The sequence below is a fragment of the Anas platyrhynchos genome, chromosome 13 (genome assembly GCF_047663525.1).
Source record: "Anas platyrhynchos isolate ZD024472 breed Pekin duck chromosome 13, IASCAAS_PekinDuck_T2T, whole genome shotgun sequence".
Classification (NCBI taxonomy): Eukaryota; Metazoa; Chordata; class Aves; order Anseriformes; family Anatidae; genus Anas; species Anas platyrhynchos.
This window is the reverse complement of record NC_092599.1, coordinates 16,179,489-16,201,743: the sequence shown is the minus strand read 5'-3', so window position 1 is coordinate 16,201,743 and position 22,255 is coordinate 16,179,489. Positions and strand designations below refer to the sequence as shown.

The 22,255-nt window shown below is 36.0% G+C and overlaps 2 protein-coding genes across 6 annotated transcripts in view; one reads left to right on the top strand and one right to left on the bottom strand.

Moving 5' to 3' along the window:
* The window catches only part of CENPP (centromere protein P), a 150,428-nt gene that overhangs the window by 58,268 nt on the left and 69,905 nt on the right, over window positions 1–22,255 (top strand). The window lies entirely within an intron of this gene.
* Window positions 3,312–21,377, bottom strand: ASPN (asporin). 2 transcript variants are annotated; one of them, XM_072044238.1, is made up of 9 exons: window positions 21,062–21,377; window positions 16,996–17,068; window positions 14,364–14,634; window positions 12,787–12,899; window positions 10,361–10,574; window positions 9,870–9,980; window positions 7,483–7,576; window positions 5,690–5,828; window positions 3,312–4,543 (listed from the first exon to the last, which is right to left on the bottom strand). In XM_072044238.1, the coding sequence occupies exons 2-9, from the start codon at window positions 17,032–17,034 to the stop codon at window positions 4,346–4,348; spliced, it is 1,179 nt and encodes a 392-aa protein (XP_071900339.1). In that variant the 5' UTR covers window positions 17,035–17,068; window positions 21,062–21,377; the 3' UTR covers window positions 3,312–4,345. The 2 variants fall into 2 exon arrangements, with proteins under 2 accessions (XP_071900339.1, XP_005025682.1); XM_005025625.5 differs by lacking the exon at window positions 16,996–17,068 and having other exon boundaries at window positions 21,062–21,375.

Sequence of the window (22,255 nt, the reverse complement as noted above, 5' to 3'; positions counted from 1 at the left end):
CATCTGCAGAGAATGTAGATGTAGAGGTGATTCCTTGGCAGTTTTCTCCTTGTCTGTTGATAACTCAAGTGCATCCTTCTGTGGCCAGGCCTTTGAACACCAGTGTATGATCAGCAGTTGGCGATTACTCTGTTCAGGAGACTGCTGAAACTGTGTAAGGTGCATTTTATGTTGTAACATTTACTTGTCATTATGACATCCAGCTGGTTTTATGTTAAAGTATGTCAAAGACAAATAGACAAGGTGCGTGATGTATTCATTATTACCCACAAATGCTAGCTGAAAAATGATCTCTGAAAAGAGGAAGGACACTGAACTTAACTATTTCTCATAAGCAATGGTCAGAAATCCTAAGAACTGATGTAACATGATATAAGAAGTTTTTGCCCCCCCTTTTTTTTTTTTTTTTTTTTTAAATAAATTATGGGAGACAAGTAAAGCAAACCATTTTATACTTATCTGCTTTAATGCAGAATTGTTAATGTAAATTAAGTTGCAGAGAAAATTATTTAACATATAATGCTAGTTGAATTTGCCCTGAAGATGGTGAAAAGCTGAGCAACTGATAAAACCCTTTAGAAGCTATTTACTATGTGTGAGCATGGGGGACAGTATCTTGAAATTGCGATGCAGTTTCTTCTGTGAATGGTATGTGTATCCATGCGTGCTGACTGTGCATGGCAAAGAGCAAAAAGCACTGTGCGTGGGAAAGAGGAAAGAGAAGGAAGCAAGACAAATTTTAGGGCTTTGAAATTGGGAGTAAATAGTCCTTTACGTCTTAAGACTTTGCTACATTTTTACATTTCCCATTATATTGACTTCAAGAGGAGATCTAAAATTTGGTGAAGCCCTTAGGGGTATATGTATAAGGAATTGTTAGGTTTAGATAGCACAAGGCATGCTACTTCCTAGAGCCTAGGACTACTCTACAGAAACCATGCCCCAAGGAAGGTTTCAGATGAGGTCCAACAAGGGGGGACACTTTCTGGAGGCTGCATTAGGATTGTTATCTAGCCTCAGCCACAACTTGTTGCCTCAGGAGACCTAAAAAGTCCTGTGTTGTTTTTTTTTTATTATTATTTTTCTTAAATGTGCCTAGTGGAGGCACACAGGTCATTTGGACAAAAGTTAGAGGGATTTTATTTTTGCACACGTATGTAATCTTTGGAAAAATTATGCAAAATGCAATTACTAAGACTTATGGAGAATATAGGTAAATGCTTCCAAGGGCTCCTTGCTGCTAGGTAGGCTTATTGGCGCTGGGTTGAGTTGGACTGCTTTGGGGTGGAGAAGTGTAGGCTAACAAAAAGAAACAGAAGTTGTACTACAGTGTTCAGACCTGAGTCAGTCTTCTTAAATGTCTTAGTCTTGGCAGGTGCAGTGCTCCTGTTGTCCAGTGCATAAACATGAATTAGATAAGGAATTGGTCACTTTTTCTGTTATATTTCAAAGAATCATAGAATTTGGGTTGGAAGGGACCTTAAATGCCATCCAGTTCCAGCTCACCTGCCACAGGCAGGGACACCTTCCACTAAACCAGGTTGCCCAAAGCCCCATCAAGCTTGGTCTTTTAATTGTTACCAATGAATCAGTGTAGAATAAAGTATTGCATTACACAATCTTCAGGATTGAACTTCTTTTTACTATTATGTTTCTACTTGAACTCTTTTCTCTACTTCAAGTCCCTCAAGTCGTCTTTTTGCCCAGTTATCCTCCAGTCATCTACAAATTTTCCTGCCTCATCCCTTATTTGCCTGTCCTTTTGGTAGTAAACATTATAAACAGTGAACCTGTTGTGGAACATAAAGGATTTCAGCTTTCTAGCTGTTAAGAGATAAGAACAGCCATTTATTTCAAATCTTCACTTTCTTCTTGGACAGTCAGTTGTTGTTGACAGTGCCTTGTCCCTCTGGTATGGGATTATGATCTACTTATGGAAGTGTAAGGCAAGGTACCCTGTCAGAGACAGCTGCTATCTCCCTAAGGGTCTGAATGTGCACTTGGGCTGTAATCATGAAGTAGTAAGTACTCCTGCTGGAGAATGAATTTACAGATTCTGCTTGATAACAACTGTAAGATAAATGACTGATCTGTTTGGTGTGTTATTCTTTATGCTGCTATGCTGTTTCTTTGTCACTTATTTCAGCCCTTGTTCTTTTTAGCATTCTTTCGTTCTCCACGTAAATCTCATAAAGGTGGCTTAGAGAGTTAGCTCACTCTCCCATGGCTTGGTCTGGATGTTACTGCTGGATTTATTTCCAGTGCAGTGTACCAAGGGGCTCAAACTGTCTTCACTGGGAATGCAGAGCTTTCCCAGTATGTATTCCCTGTATGAATGGTACATAATAGTTCTGTGTTTCCTCCAAGTGTAGTAACTAATTCTCTAGTGCAAACAAGTACTGAAGCAGTACCTTTTTTTTCTATATATCCATGAGGTTTGTCTTCTAATGTACGTCTGTGTTTAGAAATCATAGCTCCTCTCATTCATGATAATACAGCTATAACTAAAGAAACCCATGTTATAAACTACACCGATTGATAAAGAATATAATATTCATTAATTAATATTTTCAGTACCAATCAGTGCTTTCCCCATGTTATTTGCTAGGAAGAGCGCCCCTTAGAAACCTCTTTAGAAACCAAGAACAGATGCGTGGTGATCTGCAGGCTCAGGATTTTGTTTTGTTTCTGTTTTTAGTGTTTTGGTTTGTTTTTATTCTGCCTGGAAGTGTTTTACAAAGTTTGTGTTTGCAAAAAACTCACCCTTTGCGAAGAGCCTCCACTGGCTCACAAAAATGTGGTTTGGGGTCCTCACAGGCTTTTAAGCGTGCTGAGTGAAGAAGTTATAAAAGATTTCAATAATTAGGGTACTTGATCCTACAGGCTTTTATCATCATAGCTATGTTGGTCATTGACATAAAGACATATTATTTGGAAACAGCAGAGTGATGCTAACAAAAGAACGAACGCAAAGACTTGAAGATTTAAGAAAAAAAATTTAGACAACATTTAGTGCTTAGTGTACTTATGTACTTAGGGAGGTGGGAAAGCCAGAGAGGTTCAGAATTGCTTGATTTCTATGCAGTTCTTCTACTACTAGTAGTCTGTGTCATTTCCTGTAGCAGTTTCAAGTAAATTGTTGAATTTTTAGTTTTGTTGAAGACTGGCAGTATTAAATGATCTGCAAGATATGTGTATTTGGGAAAAGGAAGAATAGAGAAAATGCCTAGAGGAGAGTCAAAAAGGTGTTTGGATGTAACCTCTGGATGTTTTGACATGATCTATCGTAGAATAAAATATAGAAATGCAAGTATTCTTTAAATTTATTTAATTTATTTTGAATCCCAATAGCAAATATACACTAAATAGATATATAAAATATCCATTTTATACAGTACTGTCAGTATTGAGAATTCTATGTGCTGACCTACGTAAGAAGTCAGGGCAGTTGAGTTCCAGCTATGTGCTTGCGTTCAGCAATTTTAGGATAGTTACTAACGTTAACGAGGGAGTCTTAACCCGTGTGAGGTCAAAATATAAAGGAAGAAAAAAAATAAATGAAAATCATGATTACAATTATTATAGATACAAGAAAATATTTGTGCTGGCCTAAAGAGAGTTTAATAAACATTCCTATTAAGCTTAAAGCATATGATAAGACTTGAATCCTACTTTTTAATGTTCAGAGTGCTTCAAATTATACTGATAGCAAAACATTGGACATTTCCCTATTAAAGATGTAGGAATACATGCCAAAAACTTTTAAGTGTCTTCATGTGGTAGTTCTGGGTATGAAAACCACTTTTATCTCACAAATTAAAATATGTTCTAGTTTAGAAACAAAAGACCTCACAATACTGTACCTTCTTATTGCATATTTGCCTGTTTACTGATTATCAGAAATGGCAAAAGAAGTTGTCTTTGACAGATTTCTTGCAGCTTTTCTTTCAATACTTTCTAGCAGAGGAAAAGGTCCTTACTGGGGAAAAAGTTGTTTCCACTTGATTTTTAGAATTTATTTTAAAGAAAGAATATGTCAACAGTATGTTACTAAAGTAAAGTATTTAACATCAATTACAGGAAACACCAAATACAGTTTCCAGTTCCACTTCCAAGAGCCCTTCCATGAGATATAAAAATTTTTGCTTAAATTACTCAAATTAGCTTGAACATTGTCAAAGAAGACAATGGATCCTACTAAAATATTGTTTCTAATTAATTCTCTCTGAAATAGTAAATACTTTGTAAACTGATTAAATACTGTAAAATTGACATTTTTCAGCAAATTTCAAGTAATGTAGTACTGATTTTGACAGGTTACTTTTTGAAATGCCCAACTTTAGTATCACTTCAGAAAATTTCCAAGTTGCACACTGTTTCTGCCTAAAATGCAACGGAAAGTTGAAGGCTGAACCTCCCAGTACTTTACAGGATTGTTGAAAAGGCTTATGCCACTATATAATGCTTTCTTCTTTCTTCTTCCTGTTGGACAGAAATCATTCACTCCCAGCTTTGCAATGTGATTAGAATGAAGGAAGACAACCTGCAACAATAATGAACAGTAGAGTACAATAGTTCAGTATGTAAATGAGGAAAATGTCTAAACATTCATTATTACATAGATAACTAAGGTTTGTTGTAAGAACAGTTGGATATAAACTCTTAATAATATCCAGAATTAAAATTTCATGTTAAGTCTTTAGAAAACGTTTCCCACCTGTCACAATCTCTCCTATTACACACACAAAAAAAGTTTCATGGTATTTTATCAGGGTGTTGCCAGAATAATTCAACTCTGTTCATATGGAATATTATCCTAAAATGCAATTCTATGTTCTCTTGTAGTCATAATTACAATACTATGGTATTATATTCTCCTATAATGCAAATTTTCAGTGATTTTATACATTTCATAAAAATAGTTTCTAGAAAAACTGATATTAGGAAAGGCTTGTTGGAATGTTTTTTACAAATAGATTGGTCTAATGCTGATGTTGCTTAAATTAGTTATAAAGAAAAAAATGGCAGTAGAATTTTGAATTTAAGTAAAGTACATTGGTGAAAATTCTTTTGCTGTACATAATATAACTATGTTTACATTACAAGTTGATGTTTTATGCATATACTTATATATATATATATATATATATATATATATATCTATATCTATATACATACATATATACATAAAAAGATTTTCCTTTAACCAGAGGTGAAATGAGACATGGAAAGAAGTAATATTCAGAGGTAAAAGGTTTTACTAGATAGATATGTTCTAAATAAAGATTTTAAAATCTTATATTGTCATTTCAGCCTTATAAAGAATTTTATCTGGATTTAAGATTTTTCAGTGTAGGAAAGGAAAAATTTCCATTCCAGCTTGCATTAGCATATTTCATATTAATGAAAACTATAACAAATCTATAACAAACTTTTTTGCAAATATATGTTCTCTGTGTAATGTGTTGTTTTTTTTCTCCTACTTATACTTCTTGATGTTTCAGCTGATTTCTTTAAGGACATATATGCTTTCAGCTTTTCCTAACGTGAGGGGCTTGTCAGAGGGGCTTGTCGAAATGTCTAAGTAACAGTTAATTATGATTTTTAATTATTTTCCCAATCAATATAGCTCTGTGAAAATCAAACAACTCGTAACTCCCAAAGCCTTCTATTAAGTTTAGTGTATGACCTGCAGATACTTCAAGTCGGGTAATCCAGGAGGAACTTTCTTGAGCTTATTTCTTTCAAGGTGGATTTCACGGACACTTGGTATGTTGGCAAAACTTCCATTTTCCACATCTTTGATTTTATTATTCCCAAGGCCTAGCCTAGAAATAGTACAAAGAATGTTTAATTAAAGATTGAGATTCACAACAGCATTCAAGAGCGTGCTTTTTTTAAAGATTGAAATTCACAGGAGTACACATGGGGAAAAAGAACTGGCGAAGGATGATGAAATCTTACCTCTGATGGAAAGAAAACCACCATTGACATAATAAATATTTTTTTCATAGTTTAATCTCCCTTTAAAGGACAGCAGCTAGCCAGATGTGAGCAATCGTCCCATAGACGATTTTGTCTGCAGGCTTTTTTCTCTTAGTGCAAGAGTTAATGATAAACATCAACAAATCTGCTTGTAAAATAAGCTATGCCCTTTTATCAGGTAGTGTAGGTAGAAAATAGACTCATTGAGAAACAAAATGTGTTGTTCTAATAAATAGCCAAAGAAGAACAAGTCTTGTAAAGTAACAGTAATATTTGTAGCCTAGTCAAAACCATTGTATTTTAAAAATAAGCAGGACTATCCTTTCTCCTACTTCCATGTTTTTCTTAATCAGGCTTTAATTAGATTTTTTGGTGTAAGCCTTCAGCCTGTGTTGCTAGGAAGGTGATTCAGAAGGTGGAGACTTAGGCCAGATGGAGCTGCTGTCACTACTCATCCTGCAGTCCCCTTTTTCTCCTTTCTGTCTTAATTTTTTCAGAAACTGAAGGTGATATTCAAAAGCCATTTGGTAGTTCTTCGGTATTTCTTTCTATTACCAAATTAAAAATTCAGTGCTGCGCAGCCCTATTTTCAGAGTACTTAACTGAGCTTTAGAGATAGAACTTCCTTCTTTTGTCCTACATCCATGATTCATTCCTCAGAAACAATTATTTTCGTTCAACCCCATCACATGTGGAAACAGCTATCAAGTTGTTTCCTTTACCAACTCCTTTGTTTCTCTCAAGCTAATTTTCAGGAACTGAATTTATTTCTCTTAGAATTTGCAAGTTTTCCCAGGTATTTGTATACACAAGACTCAAATTTCCCTTTTCATGCCATCCTTTTGTATTTTTCTTTGGGATGTGTGTGGAGTGTCTCTTTCCAATTCCCTTAGGCCTTCTCTGGGGTTAAAAAAGCTATTAGGGCTCTTAAATCCTATAAGGTTAGTGGCAAGAAAGGCATTCTGTTCCTAAAAGGGAAAACAGTTGGTGTTGCTGTATGCCACTTTTTGTGGGGGGTTGTGAGATGAGTGAAAAAGAAGTTAAAAGGCCTGGGCCTGGTAGGGAACAGGCTAGAGAAAATACTAAATACTGTTGATAAATATTGTGACCACAAAGGCTCATGTACAATGAGTATGCATGCAGTACATAGATGTGGCATATTACTACCAGCACATTATGAGATACTATATAAAGAACATGATACGTTGCTCCAGACACCTCGAGGCAAGAATTTGCTGATGACATTTTAGAATCAGATGCTGTTCCTAACATACATTTCTACTCAGAATTCCAAGTAAGGTGTAATAAAGTGGCCGATGTTTCTTTATGTATAGTTTGTATATGTGCATTTAAGGTTTGGTCTTATTTATGGCAGTTCATATTAAAACATACACATTTGAATTCTCTTTTTTCCTATTTACAAGAGAAGTACTGAATAAGAGGTCCTGCCAGCTTGGACCTTTTATCAAATAAAAGCATTCTGCAGGATAATTTTACCTTTGAAGGTCTTTATACCGGTTAAAGTCTTCAACTTCAACTGCTGTGATCTTATTGTCATCTAAATGCAGTTCTAGTAGGCTTGAAGGTAATCCTATTGGGGAAAAATGCTCAGCATGAGAAAAATCAAACAACTTATTTATCAGTTTTTTTTTTCTTTTGAATATTTATTATATTCACAACATTCCTTTCATTTGTGTGGAGTTGGGTGAAGATTCTTGGGAGGATTGTCTCAACCAAATGTATTGGGTAGAGGCATGCTACTTTAAAAAAAAAAGTCCATATCACTTTGTTTAAAATAGAAACTTTTCAAAAAGAAAAAAAAAGTGCCTATGCTAATATTAAGATTTTCAAACTTGTCAGTTGGCTGTTATGTGCAATTATTTAACAATTGGTAGTCAAATTCCTACTCCTGTGGAACCTGTGATTTCTCATTTTTTTGTAGGGGCGTATTTTCTTCCAAGGGAGGTAGCAATTGCTCCATTATAGCTCTTAACAGCTGATCTGTGAGGAAAGCATTTGGGCTTGTCTGAGCACAGTGAGGTATCTGCTATGTTCTGTTCCATGCTGGTATGCAAACTGTTTTCTCACGTGGAGCCAAGTAGTCCCAGTTCAGAACTGCTGGTTGTGTGCTCTGTGAATGGGCCAGAAGACAGGAAATCTTCTATGCAAAATCCTGTTAGTGAGGGCAAAGGAAGGCAGTGACGTTTCCATTTGCTGATCCTACCTTCAGTTTGACTAGCATTTGTCTTGGCAGCTCACTGGCACCAAGCAAGACAAACCACCTCTTTCTGGTCCTAGTATGGCTGAGGAGAGCACTGCTCCCACTGCTGCTTGTTGCAGCCCTGGCTGAGACAGGAATACTGAAGAAAAGGGCTGTGTTTTACAGCCTGTCTTTATGCTGGTTGACATGCTTTCATGTTTTTTTTCCCCCCCAGTTTACATTCCCATTTACAGTTCCACAGGGCTGCTACTTGTGCCTGAGGTAGTATCAAGAGGGAAGATTCCCCACGTGTACTTTCTTTTCCATTTGTGTAGAATGTCCTCGTTATGAATTCCTGCTGGTTTAAGATGCTACTGTTTGAGCCCACATGTTGGAACTCATACTGTATTTCCTTAGAGGATATTTCTCCTTAACAAAACGAAAATTTGTATTGTTCTATGTATATGTTTCCTTCCGATAAGTGACAAGAGATGCTATTATGACAATACTGGAAGAATTTATTTTTTCCTTTTTGTTTTTTTTTTTTTTTTTTTGGTTTGGGAGTGTTACCATAAGCAGCCAAGTAGTTTTTGATCCTAAAACTACCTCATCTTAAGAATTGGCATGAGGTTTTTGTTTATTCATTTGTTTTAGCATTCTTCTATACTGATGTGTTTTAGATCTGATCTTTCTTGAAGAAGAGACTGAATTTAATAAGAAACAAATTCTTTCTTTATCTGAATGATCTGGAAATAAATATCTTAGGGGCTAGCATTTACTTTCCCTGTAAGTAGAAGGATGATGTAATATAACGTATTATGCTTATTTTCCTCCCTTTTTCGGCTACCTAGCTGTTTTTAGCAGGGCAAAATCATGAGAATTTGGTTGCATGCTGCGTTGACCTACAGAAAAGGCATGTAGAATGTTGTACTGACTTCCTTCATGCAGCATTTTAGTTTGTTAAAAAAAAGACACCTACTTTTCTTATGCAAAGGTAAATGGTTTCTAAAATTAGTGCTTTAATTTATTATTACTCCAAATCAAGAAATGAATTGTTCTACATGGAAGAGTGATTTAATTTTGTAGTATGTTATGCTGGATTTAATTAAAAAGTTAATAATAAATTTCACGTAGAAAAACACACCAAAAGACTTACAAAATGCTGTGGTCTTACTTCTGGTTTTTGCATGAAGTTGCTGTTGGGCTGGCTATATTGCAGAGCTAAAAAGTCACTTCAAACATTCAAAAGTGAAGGTTTTGGTTTTGATTAAATGCATAAAGGAAGTGGGACTTCTGTATCCCTTATTACCCAAGCCAAGTGTCAGGTTTTGTCCTTTCTCTGTAAAGAGTTTTGAGAAGTTGGTGTGAAAGACCAGAAGTGGGTGCTGCCTATCATTTTTTTCAAATTTTTCTCGTGAGAAAAGCCACTGGATGATGGACCAGGCTGCCTGCCAGAAGGAGGGGGCAAGAGAGGGGCCAGCAGAGCATCTCCATGTGTGCGTGCCACAGGGTGCAGAATCGAGTGCCATGTACAGAAAGCAAAAATGAGGACAGGAGGTGGTTTGGACGGGATGCACAATTAGAAAACAATGTATGAAATTTGTAACAATCCTATAGATGTGACAGCATTTTATGTAAGACTAAACTAGCATAGGTAAAATAGAAAAGGTAAAACAAAGCATACCTTTAGGAATTGAAGTTAATTTAGCTTCTGCAATTCTTATGTGGTAGATATTTACTCCTTCAAAAGCCCCTGGCTCTATTCCTTCGTTGTTAAGAGGATTTGCACTCATTTCTGTCAAAGGGGGAGAAAAAATAACATATTTATGGCATAGGAATTTTCTGTATGTTAAACTAGGTCATAAATAATTGATTGCATTTTATTTACTAACACTAGTGTTTTATGTATTGATGTTTATTTAACTTTGATTGCCTGTTCTGGAGGATGGTAGTGACAGCTTTCAGTGAATAAAGGCTGTCTAACCAGACTTGTAGGGTTCCCAGAAACTTTACCTACCTAACACCTTCAAGTGGAATTTAAATGGTGAATTATAGTTTCTATAGCATAGATATCTCTTAAAGAGGAAATTCCACATTGGGGAAATGATTGAATGAAAATTGTATATAACATCTTAATTTCTTGATAAGGAAGTTTTCTTTTCTAATAAGGCTTACCCAAAACATGTAAAGACTTCATTCCTTTAAATGCATCCTTGTGGATTTTCTTAACCTTATTAGCATGAATCCTGAGCTCTGCTAAAGTTGTTGGTAGATTCGTTGGGATCTCAGTTAGCTGGTTATGAGATAAATACAGTCGTCGCAACTTCTTTGTTGGTAGAAAGGCTTTTGGATGGATCTTGGATATTTTATTGTTGTTCAAAGCCAGTGCCTATGACATATGGAAAGAGCAATACAAAAAAAAATAATTCTCTATACAAGTATTTTATCATGATGCAAACTTGAATTTAATATGTAGTTTATCAATTAAATATTTTTCTAAAATACCAAACTCTGGCACTGAAACTTGTTTACTAAATGTACACCCCCCTGCCCACCTCCTTTTTGCTTGGTAAAACAAAACTGTTTATTTTTTGGCATTTCACATCATTGTGAAGAACAAAAAAAAACACTGAAGCTGGAACATCAGCTAGAAGGTAGAGATCAAATACTCAGACCTGACAAGGTATCCTGCCGGTGGTAATGGGAAGGATTAGTAAAACAAGATGTTTGTATCTTTTGTGATGTTGGACTAGGGTTATATTCTTTTGTTGTTGTATTTTAATGCAGACAAATTCTCAAGACTCAGAACTTGATTTTTATTTTCAACATAATATGCTGTCATAAAAGTTGTTTTTTATCTGATTTTCTTAAAAGTTAATGTCTGTATACAACTGATAGACACCCATTTGCCATCATTTTTCAGCTCAGCTCATGTGAATTTGAGCATCTCTCTTGACTATACAGTACACCGGTTCTTTTATGGACTTTTTTATTCTTTGTTCCTACGTGCTTTTACATAAACTGCTAGTGAGTGATAATCTCATTATCAGAGATCATGTAATGAGTAAACACATCCAAAAATCTTGACTTATATCAAATTATTTTGCATGTCAGATCACATCTCTGTCTTTTCATACAGACTAATAGACAGTATCAACTACTAATTTTCATTCCTTTTTCGCGTCTTTGAGCTGTTGGCAATCATCTTCTCAATGGAGTTGGAAAAAAAATAGAGCAAAACAGAAGTAATCTTTTTCCCAGTAAAAATGAAGATAGCTTAAGGAACTAAACTGGAAATGCTTCCTTCCTAATCCACACTGCCATCTGTGGCTTTGCTAAGGATACTAGTGCTCAGACAAGGAGTACAAAGAGAACTTAGTTTTTGTAAAAAGTCTGTTGGGTCTTGCCATGTAATCACAAGGTAACTGAGGAGAAAAATCAAAGCAGCTCAGAGTTTTCAGTTATCACATAATTAAGTGGTGACTCTAATATATTATGTGGTGATTCCTGATGTATTCCAGTGACTTGCTCAGTCCTTGGAGGTTTAATGTCTACTAGAGCTTTCATACTGAAAATAAACCCCGTTGAGTTGTTTACCCTCATGTACCCAAACATGAGAAACTTAAGGGAAACTGGAAACATTTTGTTGCAAATGATGAATTTATATGATTCCTGCTTTTTATATCCTAGTTTAACCCATAATAATTAAAAAGCTAATGCATAAATGTTTAGATCCAGTAAATTTTCTGTTCTTGCTCAGAAACCAAATAGAGTTAAAAGGGATTTGTTTTACATTGGTTTAACATGTATTTCATGTTTTTCTAATGTGGAATAGAATTATTTAATTTTCTATAATTTGTGGTACAAATTTTTCATTTTTACAATGAAAATTTTGAAATTTGTCAGTATTTGTTGGTTCTGAAGCTAAAGTGACATCTTGTGGAAATTGTGTTCCAAAACAGATTTAACCTCCCTTTCTGGGCCTCTGAGTCTCTTTTTTTCTCTTTCTAAAAAGGAATGATTGTGTATTGCAACTCTAGATTTATCAGTCGCCATTGCTACTTATTTTCAAGTCTATCTGCGCATCTCTGCTTGAGCATGTTAAAAAACTGTAGTAAAGCACATGACTTTTTCAGTAATTCATTGCTGGTACATTTTCTGTTCAGGTCAATTGGATTTTTAACCCCGGTTTCAGTGGTCTATCTATTCATTGTATACTGTGTGCTTTTGAAAATACCCTAAGAAAACACAGTTCTGTTTTTCCCCTGTTCCTTCTAGTATTTTACAGCTAAGCAGATTAAAAGAAGCACTTGCCTTATGGCCTATAAAATGTAAGGAGTGTTCTTGTGCATGCTTAGGATTGAATAAATCTGGAGGATCTTTTTGATAAGATACACCAGGTACATTTTCTGGAGTTTTAACATAATTCTTACAGATCAAAGTAATCTGCTTCTTACTATGTGTGAGCAGCCAAATATGCAGACATCAGACTGTGTTTTATGGGTACTGTTGGGGAAGAAAAATACCATTTATATTTTAAAAGTATCAAGATATTTCAAATTGCTAAATAAGATTTCAAAATTGGAAAATAGCAAGCTTACGTAAAGCGATACAAGCCCTTGGAGATCATTTTCTTTGACCTCTTTAATTTTGTTGTTCTGAAGGTCGATCATACGCGTATCTGGTGGAATGTTGCGAGGTATCGATGTCAAACCTAGTTAAGTATGTGAGAGAAACAGAAACAATTCAGGACTAGGTAGATGTCCAAAGAAATTAACTACTAAATGGAAAAACGCAGTAAGATTGTTGATAGCTAGGATGGGAAAGAAAATGCAGCCATAAAGCACAACATGGAAGGGAATGCTTTGATACTGAGAGGAACTAATTATGTCGGAACAGATGACAACAATGTGTGGATAATTTCTTCTACTCCTAGCCATTAAAAGCTTACATGGGGTACTCATTACATGTTCCTTGCATCTGGGAAATAAGCAGCTTCAGAGCACAGCTTGTTCTGCACGGAAACTGGTGAAGTCCTTGGAGAAAGCAGTCCTCTGATAAGCTGTAGTTGCTGGCTCCTTGGAAACAGGGCTGTTGCTGTAGCTTTAAGCGATCTCTGCTCTGCCTTTGGATGCTCCTCTCTGCCTTCAGCATCTGTTGTACTGGCACAGTTGCTTAAATAGCCACACAGTTAACATCAGGGCTGAGAAATGTGTTCTTGGTAGAAGAGGCCAAACTATAGGCTTCCAGCTTCCAGTACTCAATTACCAGTTGTACAAATTCCCCAGTCACATTTACTGTTCAGTTACAAAACCACTCCATTCATGCCATCTGAGGTCCTGACTCAGCAGAGGAGACTACCAAGGGATAGTAACTTGATATTTTGATTCACTATAACTAACTATAATTAGAACAATAAATAATGAATTCATACTTAGGGATTTAGAACATTTAGGAATGAGTTAACAATAGCAGGTTTGCCTTTTTTTAAAATGTTGTTACCAGTGATGTGCAGTTGTAATGGAAGTTAAGCTAAGGAAATAGTTTGTATCCCATTTGTGTATTTGCTTTATAACTTAATAGTGGTTTATTTATGGCCTATTTTTCCTTTGCTGTCCTGTCTTGTTATTTCACCTGTTGCTTTGTAATTATGAGTGAAGTACTGTAGGAATAGTCTTTTCTGAGAGGGGGGACTAATTAAGAGCTTGTCTAATGCAAACAGAAGATGCAGGAAATTTTTGTACTCCTCTGGACGTAACATCATGGAAGCAAAAGAAGCAGCAGACAGTACAATAAAAATGTTTATATAGTAGCATCTTCACATTCTGAGATTGCTCTCTTAGTGGATAAAAAGCTAAATTTTCTAAATACCTTTCCATTCTATGTTGTTATCAATAGAAGTCATTGTTATTGGAAGGTGGCTGTAGCAGTTTATTAATTTCCTGAACTGATACACATTAAGTCTGGGAAACATTTATTCTGTAAAAAAGTGCTTGGCACAGCTGATGTTGTTTGCAAGCCTGATTGGAAAAATAGTGTAAGCTTTTTTTGGAAATGACTAGTGTAGGAACATGTGAAGGTGTGCCATAGAATTGGAGCTGTAGAACTCATCCTTCAAAAGGAAAAACTTCTCCAAAGGAGAACCCAGTGGACAGCAGGCACGCTAATTAATTCTTACCTAGATCAGAGCAGTGGACAACTCTCACGTAGCACTGGCATCCAAAGGGGCATGTTGGAAATAGATCAAAAGGAATCAGTGGTATAATTGGTTCAGTGGTTGGAAACAGAGAATTGTCATCATCGTCATCTTCTTCCTCTTCTTCCATGTCTTGAAGCATCATATTCTTTAGCGTAAAATATGAAGGACCAGTGAGAGATTTAGCAGAGCACAGTGCCAAGAAGAGAAGAAGTGTGTACTCTTTCATGTTTTCTTGATCAGGATAGTCAACCTTGAATGGGAAAGTAAACAAACAAATGGAAACCCTAAATACAAGAATCAGTGCATGTGAAAAAGCAAACAGAAGTATCGTTTTCACAAAAATATCTTCACTTAGCTGAAAAATGGTCTGTTATGAATATTAGAGTTTAATTAGTATATGAAGGTTAAAGAATATTTATAAGACAGAAGTATAAAAATATTGAAATTATTATTGTAAATTTATATATTACAAGAAAATATCAAAATTAAGTGAAATCCATTAGAAATTAGTGTTATGTTGAAGCTCTTTTAGTTGAGTTTAAAAAATAATTTCATCATTTACTAGGCCTCTGAAGCAAAATACTGTTTAATCAAGGATTTTAAAAGAATGGAGTGTAGTTTTGTAGCAGATTTTACCAGAATTTGGAATTGGATTTCTTTTATTAATTCTTAATTAAAATATGTTTAATGGAATATGTTGGCTAATGTGCCTTGCTTTTAACTAGCTTTTTTATCTATTCAGTTTGGAAGACACAAAGATGTTGGATCATTTAGGGCACGTTCAAAGCAGAAAAAACCATGTCAGGTAGCTACAGGTATCTTTTTCTGATATTCTTGAGAGGAATACGCAGTCTGCCAATGGTTTCAAAAGTAGATTTGTCTTTAAAAAATATGGCAAACTCTGTCCTATTCCAACTGTTTGTTCAATTTCATTCAGATTCTTTGAAACGTACTTTTACCAGGTTACTTTTAGCCCCCTCTGACTGGGAAAACCAGGACACTAAATTGTCTCGTCCTTAACTACAGTACACTGCGTTACCTGAGTGTTGATGATCCACAGTTCAAAGCCTTTGGATATTTTATATGTGTTCTGTTTTTATTCTAAAAGTTATTTTATTGACCAAATTTTCCTGTAAAACTAGACTGCAAGGAAAAAAGAGGCAATGCGAATCGCCACTGAACGCTTTGCAGCTCTCTAAGAGAAGGCTGTAATTATTGAATTCATATAGGTTCTAAATGCAAGTACCTAAAACGTTATGGCCAGGATATCCAATGCTACAAGGAGATAAAGAATCAGGTATGAGCAATTAGCTTCTCTCCACTTTTGAAGAAACATACCAACACTGAAGCTAGTATAGACTAAATTCTGTCTTGGTACTGCAAATCCTAATGGCGTGGGTTGGAGTTTGAGGATTCCACTCCCCTTTTCCACTGTTTTTAAACTCTGTGTATAAATGTTGCCGAGAAGGTGGTTGGCAGTATGGTCTCATGAACTAGACTGTGTTCCTCAGAGACATCTGTGCATAGTCATCTTGAAGTTACAAAAAGTAATTTTATGTTTTATTAGGTATACATATATGACATTTTGGTTAGAAATTGCTTTCAAGCATTTAAGAAACGCTGTGAGCAAGGTAGGTATCAGAAATGAGGGATCTCATCAAGTCACAAGAATTCTGCCAGCTGGTACTGGTGGGGAATGTCTCGTCAAAAAGGCCTCTCTCTTGTTGGAGATACTGGCTGCTGCTCTTTAATTGGTGGTTTTAAAGTGGTGTTTATAAAGGAAGTAATTAGTGTCAACCTGAAATGGTTCATTAGCTGTGTTTGCCTGAATCACAGAATCACAGAACTGTAGGGGTTGGAAGGGACCTCGAAAGATCATCGGGTCCAACTCCCCTGCCAAAGCAGGTTCCTCAGAGCAGGCTGCCCAGGTAGGTGTCCAGACAGGCCTTGAATATCTCCAGAGAAGGAGACTCCACAACCTCGCTGGGCAGCCTGTTCCAGTGCTCCATCACCCTCACCGTGAAGTTCTTTCGCATGTCAGTGCGGAACTTCATGTGTTCTAACTTGCAGCCATTGCCCCTTGTCCTATCCCCACAAACCACTGAGAAGAGGTTGGCTACATCCTTCTGTCCCCCACCCCTCAGATATTTATATACACTGAGGAGGTCCCCTCTCAGTCTTCTCTTCTCCAGGCTGAACAGCCCCGGTTCTCTCAGCCTTTCCTCATAAGGAAGATGTTCCAGGCCCCATATCATCTTTGTGGCCTCCGATGGACTCTTTCCAGGAGATCCCTGTCTTTCTTGTACCGGGGAGCCCAGAACTGGACACAGTACTCCAGGTGAGGCCTTACCAGGGCAGAGTAGAGGGGGAGGATCACCTCCCTTGACCTGCTGGCCATACTCTTTTTAATGCACACCAGGATCCCATTAGCCCTCTTGGCCACCAGGGCACAGTGCTGGCTCATGTCATCCACCTGTCATCCACCAGGACCCCCAGGTCCTTCTCCTCAGAGCTCTTTTCAGAGATGTTTTCAGTCTCTTTCATATGGGGATTCACTTAAGATGAGAGTTAGTCAACTGTTAGCAAGTAGAAACTGATGAATTAATCACACCTCTAAGACTTCTCTTGGAGTATTTTCAGAGATTATCATAAAGGGTGAGTAAAGTCCTTTTTTCACAAGCCAACTATCATTAAAAGAAGAAAAAGAAGACGTGTAAATTCAGCTCTCAACTCTACATTTTTCTCTTCCAAAGCCCAATTCAGGAAGCAGTTCAGATGTTACAGAAAGCTGTGCCAACCAAGAGAGGCTATTGTAAATTTTATTATACGTATCCTGTTTATAAAATTATCTGTTTAGACTATCATAAATCTCTTTAGGGAAATACTAAACGGATGTCAATTCTTGTTTGATCACCTAATTATACACTTGTTGATCTGTTTATAGCTGGAAAATATCTTTATGTAGACCTTTTGTCATTGGTTCTCAATCACAGGAAAAGGAGTACACTGGTTTGTACAAGCGTGGTGACTTGGCTTATACAGAGTTTGGGGGATTTTATTGTGTTATTTTTTTCCAAGATGATTTTGATGTTTCTTATATAGGGTTCTAACTACATTAAAATGCTGTCTGTTGTATACATTCTACTAGTGTGATTGTGTACGTTTCAGGGTGTATAAAATGATAAAACCTAACAGTATTTAGTTTACATAAAATTTGCCATTTCAAAGAGAAGTAACCTCTTTACCTCAAATACATGTCTGAAAGCAGAAGCACAGTACACATTGTATCTTTCAGGTATGTGATGCATGACTCTGAATTTAATGTCTATTGTAATCTTCCAGTTGACTGCTCATTTGAGCACAGTCTCTTTTACTGATTTAGCAGCCTCTTAGAAGAACATTCACATCTATTTTCCCATGTACTCTTCTATGTGTTCAAAGTACTGTTCTGTTTCAATGCTCCTAGAAAGAATTCTATAGTTGTACTTGCAATCCTATGCAATGTGTTTTCTTGGAAGTGTCAACAAAAATAAATGGTGTGGAGATCAAGATGTGGAACCTACATTTGTTTGTTTGGAGAGAACCGCAGCCTTGTTTGGCTGTACACCTTTTGACTCTCTGTTCCTATCAATCTTGTATTTCAGCCTCAGCAAAACTGTCAAAATTTCCAACACTTTTGTCATATAAAATGCTGAAGAGATAAGGAGTTTGAAGCCTTTCAGATTTTTGAGTTCTTCTTGTTCTTGGACAAGTGCTTTAACAGCTGGGTTTTCCAATATGTTAAGCTGGTCTTCCCCTGGCTGGTTAGCTCCGAATTGACTGACCTGTATTCAGTGTTGTACAGTTTGTGTATGTAAGATATCAAGCTTCAGAGTGTATATCTTGTCATGGGACATTTAGTTGCTAAGTCCCTGCTGATTTCTAATTGTGATAGGCACTAGATGTGTAGTTTTATAGTACCTAAACAATAATCTTTCATGTATATTCCTGGAAGTTGCCTTGTGAAGCCATTGACATGGTTTCTGTCACATCTGTTTCCATGCTTGCACCCGTAGCAAATGGATTGCATCTTTCCTTTCAGATGTTCAGTAAACTTATCATGATTTCAAACTATGTAAAGCTTGAGGCTGCAACTGGAAAAGTGGCCAATACCAGCTTTTAAAAAATAGCCGTTGTTCATAAACACCTCTGCAAAAGTAGTGTTGCAATATGCCATTGATGAAATTTATTATCCGTGTAAGTTAAATTTTGGGAAAACAATTCTCTGTGTAGAACAAAGCCTGAGTTATGATACATTGTTTTAGGAAAGAGAAAAATCCTTTGCTTTGTCTTCCCTTTTTGTCATTAGGAGATCCTTATTACTTATTGACTTCATAGCTAGCAGCAGCAACCAAGTTCGACTCCAGCATTGCATTGGCCAAAGAACTACATGTGGCTTTATGGAGGTTTTATGTTTTGTTTTTTTTTCCTGGCTGAGTTTTTGAATTTCCCAGTAAATAGCTGTTGATAGGTCTCTGTAGAAATGCTCTGACTGTAGCTCATCTCAAAGCACTTGTACAAAAATTCTGCATGCTTAAACTTCAAGAATAAGTGAAGTTAAAAAATGAAAGTCTAAAATTCAAGTTTGTAAAGACTTTTCTTTAAATACTTTAATTATTTTACCATGATAAATTAATTAAATGTTTTACCAGTTGTTTCAGAAAACATAGCTCAGGAATACAACAGTACTAATGGCTCGCTACTGCCACTTCAGGCTGGTTCAGCTCCAAGACAAATATTTTACTCTCTCAGACCAGCATTTCCATTCCGGCTGCTCACTGAGCTGATTGAACTCACTAAACCAGCAGAAAACTGATGTGAGCAAGGAAAAAAACACACATTCTTTCCAGGTGAACAAACTAAATCACTCTGGTATCAGAGCCAGTGCAAAGGAATGGGTGGGAACAGCCTGGCTTAGGGGGAAGGAATGCTAAATAGGAAGACAGAAGGATAAGAGATTGTCACAGTCATTTTTGACGTAGGCAAGCTGCTAGGCAGACTCAGGTGTTTTACTGAATAATAACCTGAAAGGGTGACTCTTGTTTAGACAAATGCATTCAGGGAGAGCTCATTTTTGTAGCAATCCTCCTTTCCTTCGGTACAAAAATCTTCTGAATAACAAACACCTTTTCACTGGAACTCAAGGCACCTCAAAGTGAGGTAACTGAATCTGGAGACTGCACTTTACACGTAGAGATGCTATGAGGGTGACTTCGTTTCTCTGAGTGTGTAACAATCCTAAAAATGCTGTGATTATTGCTTGGGACATATTTATCTTCACCAATGTGATTATCTTTACCTAAACATAGAATGCCAAATAGCATGTAGAAGATACAAACTTTCTGCTGTTAATTTAGGATAATATTTATCATTTTGAACTGACGAATGCAGGTGATTTCATAGTATGTGAATACGATTAAAACTATTTACAGACTGTGTGGGAAATTCCCACATAAATGGGCAACAGTTCAGTGACATGAAACTTCTAAACATGAATTATGGAAGGGCAAGCACTTGTTATGGGGACAGAAGTTATGTTGCTAGTATGGGATGTCTGCATGAAAAAAGAAAAAAAAAGGCTGGATTCCTTGGCAGTACTGCAGCATGTTGCATTTGTTGTCTTACCAGTTGCAACACTGAAGGAGTTAATAGGTAAGAATCTAAGACTTAAAAAGTCTAAGAATTATATTTAGAAATTACTTCTGGTTGTGTAGGGAGGCAAATTTCCTGTGGCATTGTTTCTGAAAAGGAAATGTTTAAGTGATACTCTGGTGGTCTTCTCAGAGGCAGAGAAAAATCCCTGTGTTCATTAATAACACAAATCATTGCACTGTGCACAGATTTTGTCCAAAGAAAGGCAAGACCATAGCTGTTTTGAAAGCTATATTTAAAAATAGTTCTGGTTCTATTAGTCATTGTCCCATTCCAGAAATAAATGTGTTTCTGTTTAACTCTTTGTCTACTCTCTCCTGATTTTTAAGTTGCTTAATTAAAACCAGGAGATAATATTTTGGTTAGTTAGATTACTGAAAAATTATTGTTTCTTGAGAAATAGTCCAATATTGAAACTATGTTGTATAATAATGAATAGCTTGTTTATAAACTAAGATATTTTTAGAAAATATTTTCTTTTCATAGAAAATGTTGCTTGACTTGTGTTACTGAACATGACCTTAGAGCATTTTTAGGTTATTTTCATTTCAAGAAGCTTATCACTTTCATATGCCATTTTCAATTACTTTGCTGTTATCTAATTTAAAAAGCCCTCCTTGCATACCTAATTACAAAAGTTAACACTATGTTGTAAATATAGTAACTATTATAAATGTAACATAAATTTTCATAAATAGTAAGAATTGAGGAAAAATGTTTCTTGATAGTTGTTAAGAAGATATGACAAGTATTTCTTTAAGAGTTAATCAGTTCACTGTAGCCTTTTTTTTTTTTTTTTGCTTTGCAGCCAGATGTAGTAATCAGAATTATTTCAGCTGCAAAGTAGATTTTCAAATGTTTCATTAAAAAGTGGTAGCTCTAACTCTAGATTAACTGATGTTACTTATCTGCACAAAGTGACTGACAACCTCTTCCTTAATTCTTTATTGCTATTTAAATATAATAGGTATTCAATCTGGACATACCTTGCAAGTTTGATAGTTCTTCCAGAAGCACTGTGATAATCCACCTGAGATCTTTTTGTCCAGTTATTTCATTTTTAAAAAAGAGAGAGAAAGGAAGTTAGGCTGAATGCTGTGAAGTGGAAAGTAGGTATAAAGAAAAATTCCACTTCCAAACTTCTTGATCCTCCTGGCACCCTGGGTGACACCCGAGTAAACTGCTGCTTCAGATTAGCCCATCTTAGTACTGAAGAACGATATTAAGACGACTTGTTACCACTCATATGTTTTTCATCACTGCCTGTATGACAGCCAAAACTTCTGGCTTAACTCTAGACGTCTAGTGGAAGACTTTGTAAAACCTGTAGTTTAATAATAGTTGACATCAGGCCACTGGAAGTACAGTGAGGTCCATTTCAGGTCATTCCTTCTATGGAATCACACTTCTTATTTATGATTTCGTTAGTTGTTATTCTTCAAAAAGTATACCACTAATAAAAGTATAAAACTATAGCCAGTGGCAGGGTAAACCAATAGCCTGTAGTGAGTGATCTGCCTGTAACCAAACCTTTCTAAAGTTACAAAGTTAGTACTTTGTTGTGTAGTGCTGTATAAATGCTGCCCTTGCTTTCAGTAGACTATTGTCTGGCTAGGGGAGATGGTTCAAGCACATAAAATACAGATCGGGTTTTATTAGTCAATGCAGTTAACTTCTACTGTATATGAGAAATTAAGCATATCTTTGTTTTAAAACAGAGGCAGTATTTGCAATATTCTGTGATAAGGAATGAGGTTGTAGACTTAAAATAAACTCCCTGAGAATTTGCAATGACTTATTGTTTTATATGCCCAGCACAATGCATAGAAACTGGTTTATTGGGTGTTTACCTTGAGTAGGCTGCCTACTTCTGCCTGATTCAGAACTGTATGACTGAGTTTACCTAAAGCAGAAGTCTCAGAGTTTGTGTCTTTAAATTTACAATACATTATATCTTCCTGATTTTATGCACATCTGACACATCTATTTCTTTAATTAGTTCCTTTCAGGGTTAAAACTCAGATCTTGCTGCAGGAAAATACAGATTGAAATTTTATTTTAACCTATGTGTAAAGTGGTGGTGTTTGCAAAATGACAGTTGAAGTCATGTGTTAGTTAATTCGTCTACCATTATTTTCTTAAGGAAGAAAAAGATACTGTGCCCAAAATTAAAAGTTTGG

Coding starts and splice junctions, on each gene's coding strand:
- ASPN (XM_072044238.1), bottom strand. CDS start 17,034: ATGATAATCTCTGAAAATACTCCAAGAGAAGTCTTAGAG. Junction 12,900..14,363: donor TGTCCACTGCTCTGATCTAG/GTAAGAATTAAT, acceptor ATACTTAACTAG/GTTTGACATCGATACCTCGC. Junction 10,575..12,786: donor AAGGGCTTGTATCGCTTTAC/GTAAGCTTGCTA, acceptor CATATGTCATAG/GCACTGGCTTTGAACAACAA.